The 14,623-nt window shown below is 39.6% G+C and overlaps 1 protein-coding gene across 7 annotated transcripts in view; it reads left to right on the plus strand.

Annotated features, from left to right (window-relative positions):
* Positions 1–14,623, plus strand: part of LOC127422761 (proteasome activator complex subunit 4B-like) — a 55,328-nt gene that overhangs the window by 37,030 nt on the left and 3,675 nt on the right. For 6 of the 7 annotated variants that reach the window (XM_051666487.1, XM_051666490.1, XM_051666488.1 and 3 more), the window contains 6 exons: positions 309–400; positions 2,777–2,908; positions 3,027–3,321; positions 3,461–3,589; positions 11,903–12,058; positions 12,165–12,327. In XM_051666487.1, coding sequence (XP_051522447.1) covers positions 309–400; positions 2,777–2,908; positions 3,027–3,321; positions 3,461–3,589; positions 11,903–12,058; positions 12,165–12,327 — 967 coding nt within the window. Of the gene's footprint in view, positions 1–308; positions 401–2,776; positions 2,909–3,026; positions 3,322–3,460; positions 3,590–11,902; positions 12,059–12,164; positions 12,328–14,623 lie in introns of those variants that run through there. The other variant, XM_051666494.1, reaches the window with a different exon arrangement.

A 14,623-nucleotide genomic window follows, 5' to 3' on the forward strand; every position in this document is an offset into this window, starting at 1 on the left:
ATAAGGAGATAGTAGGCAGAATGTTAGCCTCTTTTTTCCTTACAATGAAAATGAATGGTGACTGAGGTTAACATTCTGCCTGGCATCTCCATTTGTTTTCCACGCATGAAAGAATGTCATACAGGTTTGAAACAACATGATAAAATAATGACAGAATTTTCATTTTTGGGTAAACTTATCCCTTTAATATTCCCTTGTATACCAGCTGAGCTTAGAATTTCCAAGCAGCCTTTTTTGCAATGCTAAATCTTTTTTCTGTGGATTCTGAAGCTATGAGAACAACTGACTATTGGTGTTTGGTATTATAGGAGAGTAGAGACCCACGAAAGCTTCACTGGCTTCTTGAAATGCTAATGGAATGTCCTTTGAGTGGTGAAGGAGGATCCTTTGTAGATGCCTGGTAAGTGTACATCGAGAGTAGGCTTGTGGGGTAGGGATGGGGAAATGAAGCTCTGAATCGTTTTCAAGTGTCGAAAATGATGCCATCTGATGGTTGGTCAAATGTAAAGCAACCCGGGTATGCAGCTCCGTTAGATGAATCCACTGATGTAGTTTTAATCCAGTATGCACAAATAAAAGCCTAACAATGCTAAGGGTGTTGATTTTCCCATTTTTATCATATAAATCACATATTAAAGTGTTGCAAAAAATGGCAATATGAGTCGGTATGATTCAATGTGATACTTTTTTTACATTAATACGACTAACATAGTTGTATGAGGCAAGTATCTGGGTGCTCTAATTACTTTATATTTTTTATACTACTTGTATGACAGGATATACAGAGTATATTATAATGTAATTTGAAATAAGTTTGTAAATGGACTTAAAGAGCACCTATTATGGCTTTTCAAATATTACCTTTCATGTAGTGTGTTATATAGCTGTTTGTGAATGTAAAAAATCTGCAAAGTTTCAAAAATCAAAGTGCACGACAAATGGAGTTATTGACTCCCAAAAGAAAGAACTGATTCTGAACACCTGAAACGAGTCGTTTGTAATTCCAGACTTCCTGTACTAACCTACGTAATTTGGTAACAAAAAACTGGCTGCTCGCGAACAGCTTTGACACGCCCTCAAACACTACACTAAGCGGTAGACCAATCACGACAGACTGGGACATCTGACCAATCAGAGCAGAGTAGGTTCTCTGAAAGGAGAAGTTTAGAATGAATCCTTTAGAACGGATCATTGAAGGAGTTGTTTTTGACACTGGTCAAAAAAGGTAATGCTGCAATTTAAATTGAGCAAATTAAAGTGTTTTTTGACCTTGGATGCATGTAAATCTATTGTATGATATGAGACCTATTATGCCCCTTTTTACAAGATGTAATATAAGTCTCAGGTGTCCCCAGAATGTGTCTGTGAAGTTTCAGCTCAAATTACCCCACGGATCATTTATTATACCATGTTGTAAATGCCTCTTTTTGGGTGGAATCAAAAACACATTGTTTTCGTGTGTGTCTGTTTAAATGCAAATGAGCTGCTGCTCCCCGCCCCCTTTCCGGAAGAGGGCTGTGCCTTTACAGTTCATGCTTCGGATACTATAGCAACAACAAATCAAAACCAATATGACTGACACCGTAAATACCAGTGTTCAGCCATATATGTATGAGCAACCGTAAACGACGCAAAACATAGGCATTTTGAGTTTGTGATAGTGCTTCTTATGTAGAAAATCTGCCCTCCATCTGCATTTCACGCCACAGCAACGCAGTAACGTGACGTCATGTGCAAACAAGCTATAACGACATAGCTCTGGTCTCCGTGAATACAATCCGAGACAATAGTAACTTTAGCTGCATTAGCCGTGGAATCAGCTAACAAGCACATTCGGAAAGGTGATTTGAAACATTCACAAAATATAAAGTGCGATACTTACATCTTCAGGATATAAAGCTGGAACACGAACAGTTGGTACTGATCCATGCTTGAGAGTCAATTTTTTTGAAAATCCTGCTTTATATTGACCCTCATTCACAAAGCAGTCCGGTGTAAAATGATTTGCACAAACATACACTAATTTTGGTATGTTTTGGGGCACGTTTTCTTCAAAAACAAAACTTGTCCACTGCGTCTTCAGTGGCTCTGTTGCCGGGAGTACATGAAGACTCTTATGCTTCACTTTTACAGCCAACAACAGAACACTTATGATGCTTACGAAGCTGAGACATTATTCTTCTCACTGTAGCTGCTCCAGTGCGGAAACAAATGGCGGACTGTGTGTCGATCACTCGGGAGGATCTATGATAATAGGGTGGAGTTCGTCACCAGTCGTGGGCATGGCCTGCTCTAAAGTGATGTCACTTTAGAGCGGATACAAAAACCAGTCATTTTGAGACACTGTTTTTGATTAATAGATATATAAGAAAGAGGAGTGGGTGGACTTTTAACATTGTAGAGTGGTTGTGTACACACACTGCCGACTCACATTTATGTTCAAACACCATGTAAAAGTGAATTTTGCATAATAGGTCCCCTTTAAAACAAAATTAGGCACATTTAAAAACCATAATAGGTGTTCTTTAAACTTCCATAATCCCTTAGAGTAGATGTCTGGATTCGAACATTCTGACACACAAAGTGAAGCACGCATGTGACTGGGCAAAAAGCGAGTCTTCGTTTTTCACCGATCACGAGATTCTTTGAAAACAATACATGGAAATTAATTCACGTATTTTTGAGACCTCTCATTGTTTTATGTATACAAATACAGTTGTTTATTTGATGCTTAGAATTGAGGTCTCTCTCTCCCCCTCGCTCCCTTTCTGTGTAGTCACCTTTATGTGCTGCAGGGTGGTCTGGCACAGCAGGAATGGAGGGTCCCAGAGCTACTGCACAGACTGCTGAGTTACCTGGAGCCCAAACTCACTCAGGTTTATAAGAACGTGAGAGAGCGTATCGGCAGGTAAGTCTGGAAAAGGAATCGGAGCAGTCACATTAATCTTTATCCAAAATTCCTAATTCTTAACAAAACAACAGACAGATCCTTTGAATTCGCATTTTCACACTGTCTTCATTTGCAGTGTGCTGACATACATTTTCATGATTGATGTTACCCTGCCATACACTCAGCCTACGAAGTCCCCCCACATTGCTGAGTTTACTGAGAGGATTCTGTCTCAGCTAAAGCCTCTGTTTGAGGGAGAGGAGGAGATTCAGAACCACGTGGTGGAGGAGAATGGAGTGGGAGAGCAGGACGAGAGGACCCAGGCCATCAAACTTCTCAAAACAGTTCTGAAGTGGCAGATGGCCAGTGCGGGGCGCTCCTTCTCCACTCCAGTACCTCAGCAACTACAGCTGCTGCCTCTGCTCTTTAAGGTCTTGCATGCCATCTCTCTTTCTGTCCGTCTTAGTGCATGCTCTTTGTAACTCATAATCTATCCATTTGTGTGGAGTGCTCTAAGTGGATTTTTTCTTTCCTGACTTCCACTCTCTGCCTGTTTCTCTCCATTTGCAGATCGCTCCTGTAGAAAACGATGACAGCTATGATGAGCTAAAGAGAGACGCAAAGACATGTCTGTCCCTTATGTCTCAGGGGCTTCTCTATCCTGAGCAGATCCCTCCAGTACTTGGTGTGCTACATGAGGTGAGGTGTCAGGCACACCAGACAACCTTTCACATCAGAACAACTGTTTAGAAGGCAATTTTGAAAGAAATTTTGCCATTGATTTTGAAAATATGACTGATCATGCAAAAAAAACTGTCTTTTATTTAAGGATAGTGATCATATAAAGCCATTTATTATCACATAATTGTTTGGCTCCTTTTTAAATCATAATGATAACAGAAATCACCCAAATGGCCCTGATCAAAGTTTACATACCCTTGAATGTTTGGCCTTGTTACAGACACACAAGGTGACACACACAGGTTTAAAAGGCAATTAAAGGTTAATTTCCCACACCTGTGGCTTTTTAAATTGCAATTAGTGTCTCTGTATAAATAGTCAATGAGTTTGTTAGCTCTCACGTGGATGCACTGAGCAGGCTAGAGCACAAAAGAACTGTCAAAAGTCCTGCGTATGGAATAATGGATAATTCCATTATCGTACAAGGTAATGGAACTTTATAAAGATGGAAAAGGATATAAAAAGATACCCAGTCAGTACTGTTCAGTCACTTATTAAGAAGTGGAAAATTTGGGGATCTCTTGATACCAAGCCAAGGTCAGATAGACTAAGAAATATTTCAGCCACAACTGCCAGAAGAATTGTTCGAGATACAAAGAAAAACCCACAGGTAACCTCAGGAGAAATACAGGCTGCTCTGGAAAAAGACGGTGTGGTTGTTTCAAGGAGCAAAATGCGACGATACTTGAACAAAAATGAGCTGCATGGTCGAGTTGCCAGAAAGAAGCCTTTACTGCGCCAATGCCACAAAAAAAGCCCGGTTACAATATGCCCGATAACACCTTGACATGCCTCACAGCTTCTAGCACACTGTAATTTGGAGTGATGAGACCAAAATAGAGCTTCATACTCACAACCGTAAGCGCTATGTTTGGAGAGGGGTCAACAAGGCCTATAGTAAAAAGAATACCATCCCCACTGTGAAGCATGGTGGTGGCTCACTGATGTTTTGGGGGTGTGTGAGCTCTAAAGGCACAGGGAATCTTGTGAAAATTGATGGCAAGATGAATGCAGCATGTTATCAGAAAATACTGCTAGACAATTTGCATTCTTCTGCACGAAAGCTGCGCATGGGACGCTCTTGGACTTTCCAGCACGACAATGACCCTAAGCACAAGGCCAAGTTGACCCTCCTGTGGTTACAGCAGAAAAAGGTGAAGGTTCTGGAGTGGCCATCACAGGCTCCTGACCTTAATATCATCGAGCCACTCTGGGGAGATCTCAAACGTGCGGTTCATGCAAGACGACCAAAGATTTTGCATGACCTGGAGGCATTTTGCCAAGACGAATGGGCAGCCATACCACCTGCAAGAATTTGGGGCCTCATAGACAACTATTACAAAAGACTGCACACTGTCATTGATGCTAAAGGGGGCAATACACAGTAGTAAGAAATAAGGGTATGCAGAAATGTTTTTCTTTGTTGCCATGTTTTATCGTGTTTTGCCTGCTCACTCATGTTTTCTTTAAAAATGGTAAATATATTACCAATTCTCCAAGGGTATGCAAACTTTTAAGCACAACTGTGTGTGTATGTATGTATGTGTATATATATATACAGTGGTGTGAAAAAGTGTTTGCCCCCTTCCTGATTTCTTATTTTTTTGCATGTTTGTCACACTTAAATGTTTCAGATCATCAAACAAGTTTAAATATTAGTCAAAGATAACACAAGTAAACACAAAATGCAGTTTTTAAATGAAGGTTGTTATTATTAAGAGAAAACAAAATCCAAACCTACATGGCCCCGTGTGAAGAAGTGATTGCCCCCTAAACCTAATAACTGGTTGGGCCACCCTTAGCAGCAACAACTGCAATCAAGCGTTTGTGATAACTTGCAATGAGTCTTTTACAGCGCTGTGGAGGAATTTTGGCCCACTCATCTTTGCAGAATTGTTGTAATTCAGCCACATTGGAGGGTTTTCGAGCATGAACTGCCTTTTTAAGGTCATGCCACAGCATCTCAATAGGATTCAGGTCAGGACTTTGACTAGGCCACTCCAAAGTCTTCATTTTGTTTTTCTTCAGCCATTCAGAGGTGGACTTGCTGGTGTGTTTTGGATCATTGTCCTGCTGCAGAACCCAAGTTTGCTTCAGCTTGAGGTCACGAACAGATGGCCGGACATTCTCCTTCAGGATTTTTTGGTAGACAGCAGAATTTATGGTTCCATTTATCACAGCAAGTCTTCCAGGTCCTGAAGCAGCAAAACAGCCCCAGACCATCACACTACCACCACCATATATTATTGTTGGTATGATGTTCTTTTTCTGAAATGCGGTGTTACTTTTACACCAGATGTAATGGGACACACACCTTCCAAAAAGTTCAACTTTTGTCTCATCAGTCCACAGAGCATTTTCTCAAAAGTCTTGGGGATCATCAATATGTTTTCTGGCAAAAATGAGACGAGCCTTAATGTTCTTTTTGCTCAGCAGTGGTTTTCGTCTTGGAACTCTGCCATGCAGGCCATTTTTGCCCAGTCTCTTTCTTATGGTGGAGTCATGAACACTGACCTTAACTGAGGCAAGTGAGGCCTGCAGTTCTTTGGGTGGTGTTGTGGGGTCTTTTGTGACCTCTTGGATGAGTCGTCGCTGCGCTCTTGGGGTAATTTTGGTCGGCCGGCCACTCCTGGGAAGGTTCACCACTGTTCCATGTTTTCGTCATTTGTGGATAATGGCTATCACTGTGGTTCTCTGGAGTCCCAAAGCTTTAGAAATGGCTTTATAACCTTTTCCAGACTGATAGATCTCAATTACTTTCTTTCTCATTTGTTCCTGAATTTCTTTGGATCTCGGCATGATGTCTAGCTTTTGAAGATCTTTTGGTCTACTTCACTTTGTCAGGCAGGTCCTATTTAAGTGATTTCTTGATTGAGAACAGGTGTGGCAGTAATCAGGCCTGGGTGTGGCTAGAGAAATTGAATGTAGGTTTGGATTTTGTTTTCCCTTAATAATAAGAACCTTCATTTAAAAACTGCATTTTGTGTTTACTTGTGTTATCTTTGACTAATATTTAAACTTGTTTGATGATCTGAAATATTTAAGTGTGACAAACATGCAAAAAAATAAGAAATCAGGAAGGGGGCAAACACTTTTTCACACCACTGTGTGTGTGTGTGTGTATATATATATATATATATATAAAATCACATACATACACACACACACATACACACACACACTGGTGGCAAAAAGTTTGGAATAATGTACAGATTCCTGTTTCGGAAGGAAATTGGTACTTCAATTCACCAAAGTGCCATTCAACTGATCACAAAGTGTAGTCAGGACATTACTGATGTTAAAAACAGCACCATCACTATTTAAAAAAGTAATATTTGATCAAATCTAGACAGGCCCCATTTCCAGCAGCCATCACTCCAACACCTTATCCTTGAGTAATTATGTTAAATTGGTACTAGAAAATCACTTGCCATTTATATTAAACACAGTTGAAAGCTATTTGGGTCATTAAATTAAGCTTAACATTGTCTTTGTGTTTGTTTTTGAGTTTCTACAGTATGCAATATAATGGCATGTTTTAAGGTTAATATTAGATCAAAAATGGCCAGAAAAAAAACTCATCAGTCAATCATTGTTTTGAGGAATGAAGGCTATACAATGCTTGAAACTGCCAAAAAACTGAAGATTTCATACAAAAGTGTACACTACAGTCTTCAAAGACAAAGGACGACTGGCTCTAACAAGGACAGAAAGAGATGTGGAAGGCCAGAACTAAACAAGAGGATAAGTACATCAGAGTCTCTAGTTTGAGAAATAGATACCTCACATGTCCTCAGCTGACAGCTTCATTGAATTCTACCTGCTTAACACCAGTTTCATGTACAACAGTAAAGAGAAGACTCAGGGGTGCAGGCCTTATGCGAAGAATTGCAGAGAAAAAGCCACTTTTGAAACCAAAAAATAAAAAGAAAAGGTTAGAGTGGGCAAAGAAACAGACATTGAACAACAGATAATTAGAAAAGAGTGTTATGTTCAGTATCTTAACCCCAATGAGCTTTTGTGTGATCAGCTAGACTGTAAGGTGCGTGAGAAGTGCCCGACAAGACAGCCACATCTGTGGCAAGTGCTACAGGAAGCGTGGGGTGAAATGTCACCCGAGTATCTGGACAAACTGACAGCTAGAATGCCAAGGATCTGCAAAGCTGTCATTGTTGCACATGGAGGATTTTTTGATGACAACTCGAAGTAGTTTAAGAAGTTCTGAAATTTTTTTCCAAATTGTAATAGTAATTTTTCATGTTATTAATGTCCTGACTATAAATTGTGACCAGTTGAATGCCACTTTGGTGAATAAAAGTAACAATTTCTTCCCATAAGAGCAAAATCTGTACATTATTACAAACTTTTTTGCTGTGTGTGTGTGTGTGTGTGTGTATATATATATATATATATATATATATATATATATATACTGTAAATATACAGTTGAAGTCAGAAGTTTACATACACTTAGGTTGAAGTAATTACAATTCATTTTAACCACTCCACAGATTTAATATTAGCAAACTACAGTTTTGGCAAGTTTAGGACATCTACTTTGTGCATGACACAAGTAATTTTTCCAACAATTGTTTACAGACAGATTGTTTCACTTTTAATTGACTATATCACAATTCTAGTGGGTCAGAAGTTTACATACACTAAGTTAACTGTGCCTTTAAGCAGCTTGGAAAATTCCAGAAAATGATGTCAAGCCTTTACACAATTAGCCAGTTAGCTTCTGATAAGAGGTGTACTGAATTGGAGGTGTACCTGTGGATGTATTTTAAGGCCTACCTTCAAACTCAGTGCCTCTCTGCTTGACATCATGGGAATATCAAAAGAAATCAGCAAAGTAAAAAAATACGAGTCTGGTTCATCCTTGGGAGCAATTTCCAAATGCATGAAAGTACCACATTCATCTATACAAACAATAGTATGCAAGTATAAACCTCATGGGTCCATGCAGCCATCACATCGCTCAGGGAGGAGACGCATTCTGTCTCCTAGAGAGGTGCAAAAAGTGCAAATCAATCCCAGAACAGCAGCAAAGGAACTTGTGAAGATGTTGGAGGAAACAGGTAGTCAAGTATCTATATCCACTGTAAAATGAGTCCAATATCAACATAACCTGAAAGGAAGAAGCCACTGCTCCAAAACCACCATAAAAAGCCAGACTACTGTTTGCAAGTGCTCATGGGGACAAAGATCTTACTTTTTGGAGAAATGTCCTCTTGTCTAATGAAACATAATTTGAACTGTTTGGCCATAATGACCATCATTATGTTTGGAGGAAAAAGGGTGAGGTTTGTAAGCCGAAGAACACCACCCCAACCGTGAAGCATGGGGGTGGCAGCATCATGTTGTGGGGGTGCTTTGCTGCAGGAGGGATTGGTGCACTTCACAAAATATATGGCATCATGAGGAAGGAAAATTATGTGGATATATTGAAGCAACATCTCAAGACATCAGCCAGGAAATTAAAGCTTGGTCGCAAATGGGTCTTCAAAATGGACAATGACCCCAAGCATACCTCCAAAGTTGTGGCAAAATGGCTTAAGGACAACAAAGTCAAGGTATTGGAGTGACCATCACAAAGCCCTGATCTCAATCCGATAGAACATTTGTGGGCAGAACTGAAAAAGTATGTGTGAGCAAGGAGGCCTAGAAACCTGACTCTGTTACACCAGTCCTGCCTGGAGGAACGGGCCAAAATTCCAGCAAGTTATTGTGAGAAGCTTGTGGAAGGCTACCAAAAACATTTGCCCCAAATTAAAAAATTTAAAGGCAATGCAACCAAATACTAACAAAGTGTATGTGAACTTCTGACCCACTGGGAATGTGATGAAAGAAATAAAAACTGAAATAAATAATTCTCTCCACTATTATAATGACATTTCACATTCTTAAAATAAAGTAGTGATCCTAACTGACCTAAGACAGGGAATGTTTTCTACAATTAAATGTCAGGAATTGTGAAAAACTTTACATTTAAACTTGAGTTTAAATGTATTTGGCTAAGGTGTATGTAAACTGTGTGTGTGTGTGTGTGTGTATATATATATATATATATATATGGAAGTGAACAGTTCTTGATGGGAGGGCAAGGGGCAATCAATAATCCGCTCAGCAGTCCGAACTGTCTTTTGTAGTCTTCTGATGTCCGATTTCATAGCTGAACCAAACCAGACAGTTATTGAAGTGCAGAGGACAGACTCAATGACTGCTGAGTAGAACTGGATTAGCAGCATCTGTGGCAGGTTGAACTTCCTCAACTGGCGAAGGAAGTGCAACCTCTGCTGGGCCTTTTTCACAATGGAGTCAATGTGGGTCTTCCACTTCAGGTCCTGTGAGATGGTAGTGCCCAGGAACCTGAATGACTCCACTGCTGCCACAGTGCTGTTTAGAATGGTGAGCGGGGTCAATGTTTGAGTGTTTTGAGCTCCAGGTTGTTATGACTGCACCAGTGAGCCAGCCATTCAACCTCCCTTCTATATGCAGACTCATGTGGAGGAATATAAACACTCTTCTGATTAAACGAGGAAAACTCCTGCGGCGAGTAGAAAGGCTTACAGTTGATAAAGAGCGCTTTCAAATTAGGACAGCACATCTTCTTTAATGTTGTTACATCTGTACAGCAACTTTTATTGATGTAAAAATACGTTCCACCGCCTCTGTTTTCCCCGTTAACTCTGCAGTGTGATCCGCTCTGAACAGCTGAAAGCCTGGCAAATGTAACATGCTGTCTGGAATGGCTTCACAGTTTCTGTGAAGTACAAGGCAGCAGAGTTTAAATAGTCCTTGTTTGTACGGGTGAGGAGATGTGGTTCGTCCGTTTTGTTAGGAAGAGAGCGGAGATTCGCCAGATGAATACTCGGCAGCGCTGTTCAAAATCCGCGCTGCCGGCTCGCTTCCCTCACCTGCATCTCATAGCGCACTTAAACAACACGGCTGCACCTCAGACTAAAATGTCCAGCAAAATGTCTGAATAGGCAAAACCGGGAAAAGATTGTCTGGTATGTGCTGCCGAAGTTCATCCCTGGTAAAACTGATTGGAAAAAAATTACTAAACAGGACAAACAAACAAAAACAACAAAAGAATTTTGAAGAGCTCCACACCAGGGCGGCCATCTGCTACGCCATCTTCACTTTATAAAAATAAATAATAATTTTATGACGGGAGAGTCAAACCACTCCGTTGAGTCTTCTCCAGCACATCCCAAAGACTTTCAATGGGGTTAATGTCAGGACTCTGTGGTGGCCAATTCATGTGTGAAAATTATTCCTCATCTCCCTGAAACACTCTTTCACAATGTGAGCCCGATGAATCTTGGCATTGTCGTCATGGAATATGCCTGTGACATCGGGGAAGAAAAAAAATCCATTGATGGGATAACCTGGTCACTCAGTGCATTCAGGTAGACGACTTTTTTATTGCTGCATAACATTGCTGAGCAAGACCTGATCAATTGAAACAACCGCAGATCATAACACTGCCTCCAGAATCTTGTACAGTGGGCACTATGCATGATGGGTGCATCACTTCATATGCTTCCCTTCTTACCCTGAGGTGCCCATCGCTTTGGAATAGGGTAAATCTGAACTCATCAGACCACATTACTTTTTTCCATTGCTCCACAGTCCAATTGTTATGCTCCCTAGCAAACTGAAGTAGTTTTTTCCAATAAGCCTCACAAACAAGTTGCTTTCTTGTGGCCACACAGCTGTAGTACCAATCGTGTAAGTTCTTGTCGCATTGTGCGTGTGGAAATGCTCTTACATTCACTATCAAACATAGCCATGAATTCTACTGTCGTGAGCGTTTTAGTGATCTCCGATCATTCAAGATTTTTTTCCAACCACATTTCTTCTGCGAATCTGATGGTTCACCACTATCCTTCCAGGTTTTAATAATGTGTTGGACAGTTCTTAACCCAATTCCAGTGATTTCAGCAATCTCCTTAGTTGTTTTCTATGCTTGATACAGGCCAATAATTTGCCCCTTCTGAAACACAGTAACATCTTTTCCACAACCACGGGATACGTCTTCCGACATGTTTAAGAAATGAGAAACTACACACGGCATCAGTTAGGGTTAAAAGAATTGTTGCCAGCTGAAACATATTAATCACTGCAATAATGATCCAAACACAGGCTCTTAAGTATCTGTTATTTAAATCCAAACGGTGACTTTTTTTGGCCAGGCAGTGTATATTGCCTAGTGGTCACTGTCTTTGCTCTGGAATAATGAGATTCATGTTGTGTTTTTAGATTGCTGGCAGCAGCTCCTGGCATGCACGATATTCAGTGCTGACATATCTACAGATAATGGTGTTCTATAACCTGTTCACCATACTGAGCACCAATCAGGCTGTTCAGGACGTAAGAGCACTGGTCATCCGGCTACTGGAGGATGAACAACTGGAGGTACCTGCCATGTCACACTGGCGTGCTGGCATCATTATTTATTCTGTTTTATGCACCTGTTCATTCATATAACCTGCATCTCTCTCTTTACTTTTCTGTACCTTAGGTGAGGGAGATGGCTGCGACCACTCTCAGTGGCTTCCTGCAGTGCAACTTCTTGAGCATGGATGCCTCTATGCAGACTCACTTTGAGGCTCTATGCAAAACCAGACTGCCCAAAAAGAGGAAAAGAGAACTGGGCTCTGTGGTGGACACCATCCCTTCAGTTGGTATGCACCCACTTTGATCACATGCAGTGTTATAATCAGAGGTGGGTAGAGTAGCTAAAAACGTTACTCAAGTAGAAGTAAAAGTAATAATGTTATAAATTATCCGAGTAAGTAAGAAAGTATCCAATAAAAATAATACTCATGTAGTAACTGGTTACTTTCACATAAAATGTTATGGATGTTTACTCTCCTATATTCCAGTACATGATACACATTTAACATGCATGACAGAATTATTAATAATAATAATACTATTAATATTATTCTTAATAATGGCAATTGTCATCATTCACCACCATGTTGTTCCAAACCCATATGGCCTATTTCTTCCATGCATCAAATTAAAGGGATATATATTTCACAAAAAAATTAAAATGCTCTCATTTTCATCCTCATGCCATCCCAGATGTGTATGCTTGCTTTCTTCTGCCGAACACAAATGAAGATTTTTAGAAGAATATCTCAGCTCTGTTGGTCCATACAATGCAAGTGAATGGTGACCAGAATTCTGAAGCTCCAAAAGCACATAGAGGCTGCATAAAAGTAATTAATATGACTCCAGTGAATTTCAGAAGCAATATGATAGGTGTGGGTGAGAAACAGATAAATGTATATAACTTTATAATATATTCCTTTTTTTTTTTTTTTTTTTTACTATTAAAAAACTATTTTACTATATTCACTCCCTACCCAGTGCACAAAGTATTGAATCACCAAAAACACAAGAAGAAGAATGTGAAAGTGGAGATTTATTAGTAAAAAAAGGATTTAAATATTGATCTGTTTCTCACCCACACTCATATCCCTTCTGAAGACATAGATTGAACCAGTGTCATTTGAATTCCTTTAATACTGCTTTTATGTGCTTTCTGAGCTTCAAAGTTTTAGTACCCATTCACTTGCATTCTAGTATAAACTAACAGAGCTGATATATTCTTCTAAAAATATTTGTGTTCAGTTGAAGAAAAAACATGAGCATGAGGGTGAGCAAATGATGTGAGAATTAAAAATTTTGGAAACATTATTCCTATATGATGTTAGACAGAATGCTAACCTTAATCATCATTTACTTTCAATGCATGTTTTTTTCTCCCTCCATATTTTGAAATGGAATGGTGACTGAGACTGTCAGTCCCTAACATTCTGTCTAACATCTTTTGGGTTCCACAGAATACAGAAAGTTTCACGGGGTTAGAGGAACTTGAGGGCGGGGAAATGATGATATAATATTAAAGGCCGAACTATCACTTTAAGGACACTTCTCAGATTTGGATGAATCTGTCAATTAGAAGAGAAGTTTGGAAACCTTTTTCTAGTAATTATTATGGTGAAAAACGTGAACAATGTCACACAGTCCCAAGTTACATATAATGTTTGTTTATACACTGAAGCAAGATTATGCTTTATTCATGCCTTCTGTCATTATTTCACTGCTTTTTACATCCTGCGTGAATTTTGTTGAGACGGTCCAGCATTGTCAGTGTCGAAAGTATTTAGATAATTAGTTCTGTACACTAAGGGTAAATTACACATTTATCTCTGTATTTGGAAGCGTGTTGTCCATAAGACAAAGCTGCCCACATGTCAAACGCTGTGCACGCGCCAACCATGCACATGCAGAAATGCTCACAATCGTGATAGGCAGGGCAAAAAATTTGCACTTAACATGGATGTTGACAAGGATTTATACAGTAGGTACTGATATGTTGCAGTGCTGATATAAAAATGCAAATTTAGAAACTGAGGTCATAAGAGCCCACAGTTACAGATTCACGCTGAAAATAAATGAGTATCGTCATGACACAGACAAGCCCACATTGTCACAATCTCAAAAATATACCTCACTGTGTTTTCTTAAGTTGGAGCTGCAATTTTAATCTTGAATTATATCCTTGTCTTGGTGTCAAATGAAGGCATTGTGTGGAGTGAAAAAAAATGTGTTTTGCGCGCTTGCTGTAGTGTTGAATGCGACTCGAGTGACAGCACGCAGCTGTAAAGTTCCACTGTCGTAAGAGTCCCATTCAAAAATCTAAATAAATTACGCATTTATTAACACTTATTAAATTAAAACCAGTAATGTAACGACAGGATTGCTACCCGTTGTAACGAAGTAGAACAAATTTCATCAGAAATTTACTTAAGAGTGAAAAGTACCCACTATAAAACATACTCAAAGTACTTTTTTTCCAAAAAGTTACTCAAGTAAATGTAAAGGAGTAAATGTAGCACATTACTACCCACCTCTGGCTATAATTACGTGTTCATGTCGAAGCCATCACTGGGACACAAGTGTATG

The sequence above is a fragment of the Myxocyprinus asiaticus genome, chromosome 32 (assembly GCF_019703515.2).
Source record: "Myxocyprinus asiaticus isolate MX2 ecotype Aquarium Trade chromosome 32, UBuf_Myxa_2, whole genome shotgun sequence".
Taxonomy (NCBI): Eukaryota; Metazoa; Chordata; class Actinopteri; order Cypriniformes; family Catostomidae; genus Myxocyprinus; species Myxocyprinus asiaticus.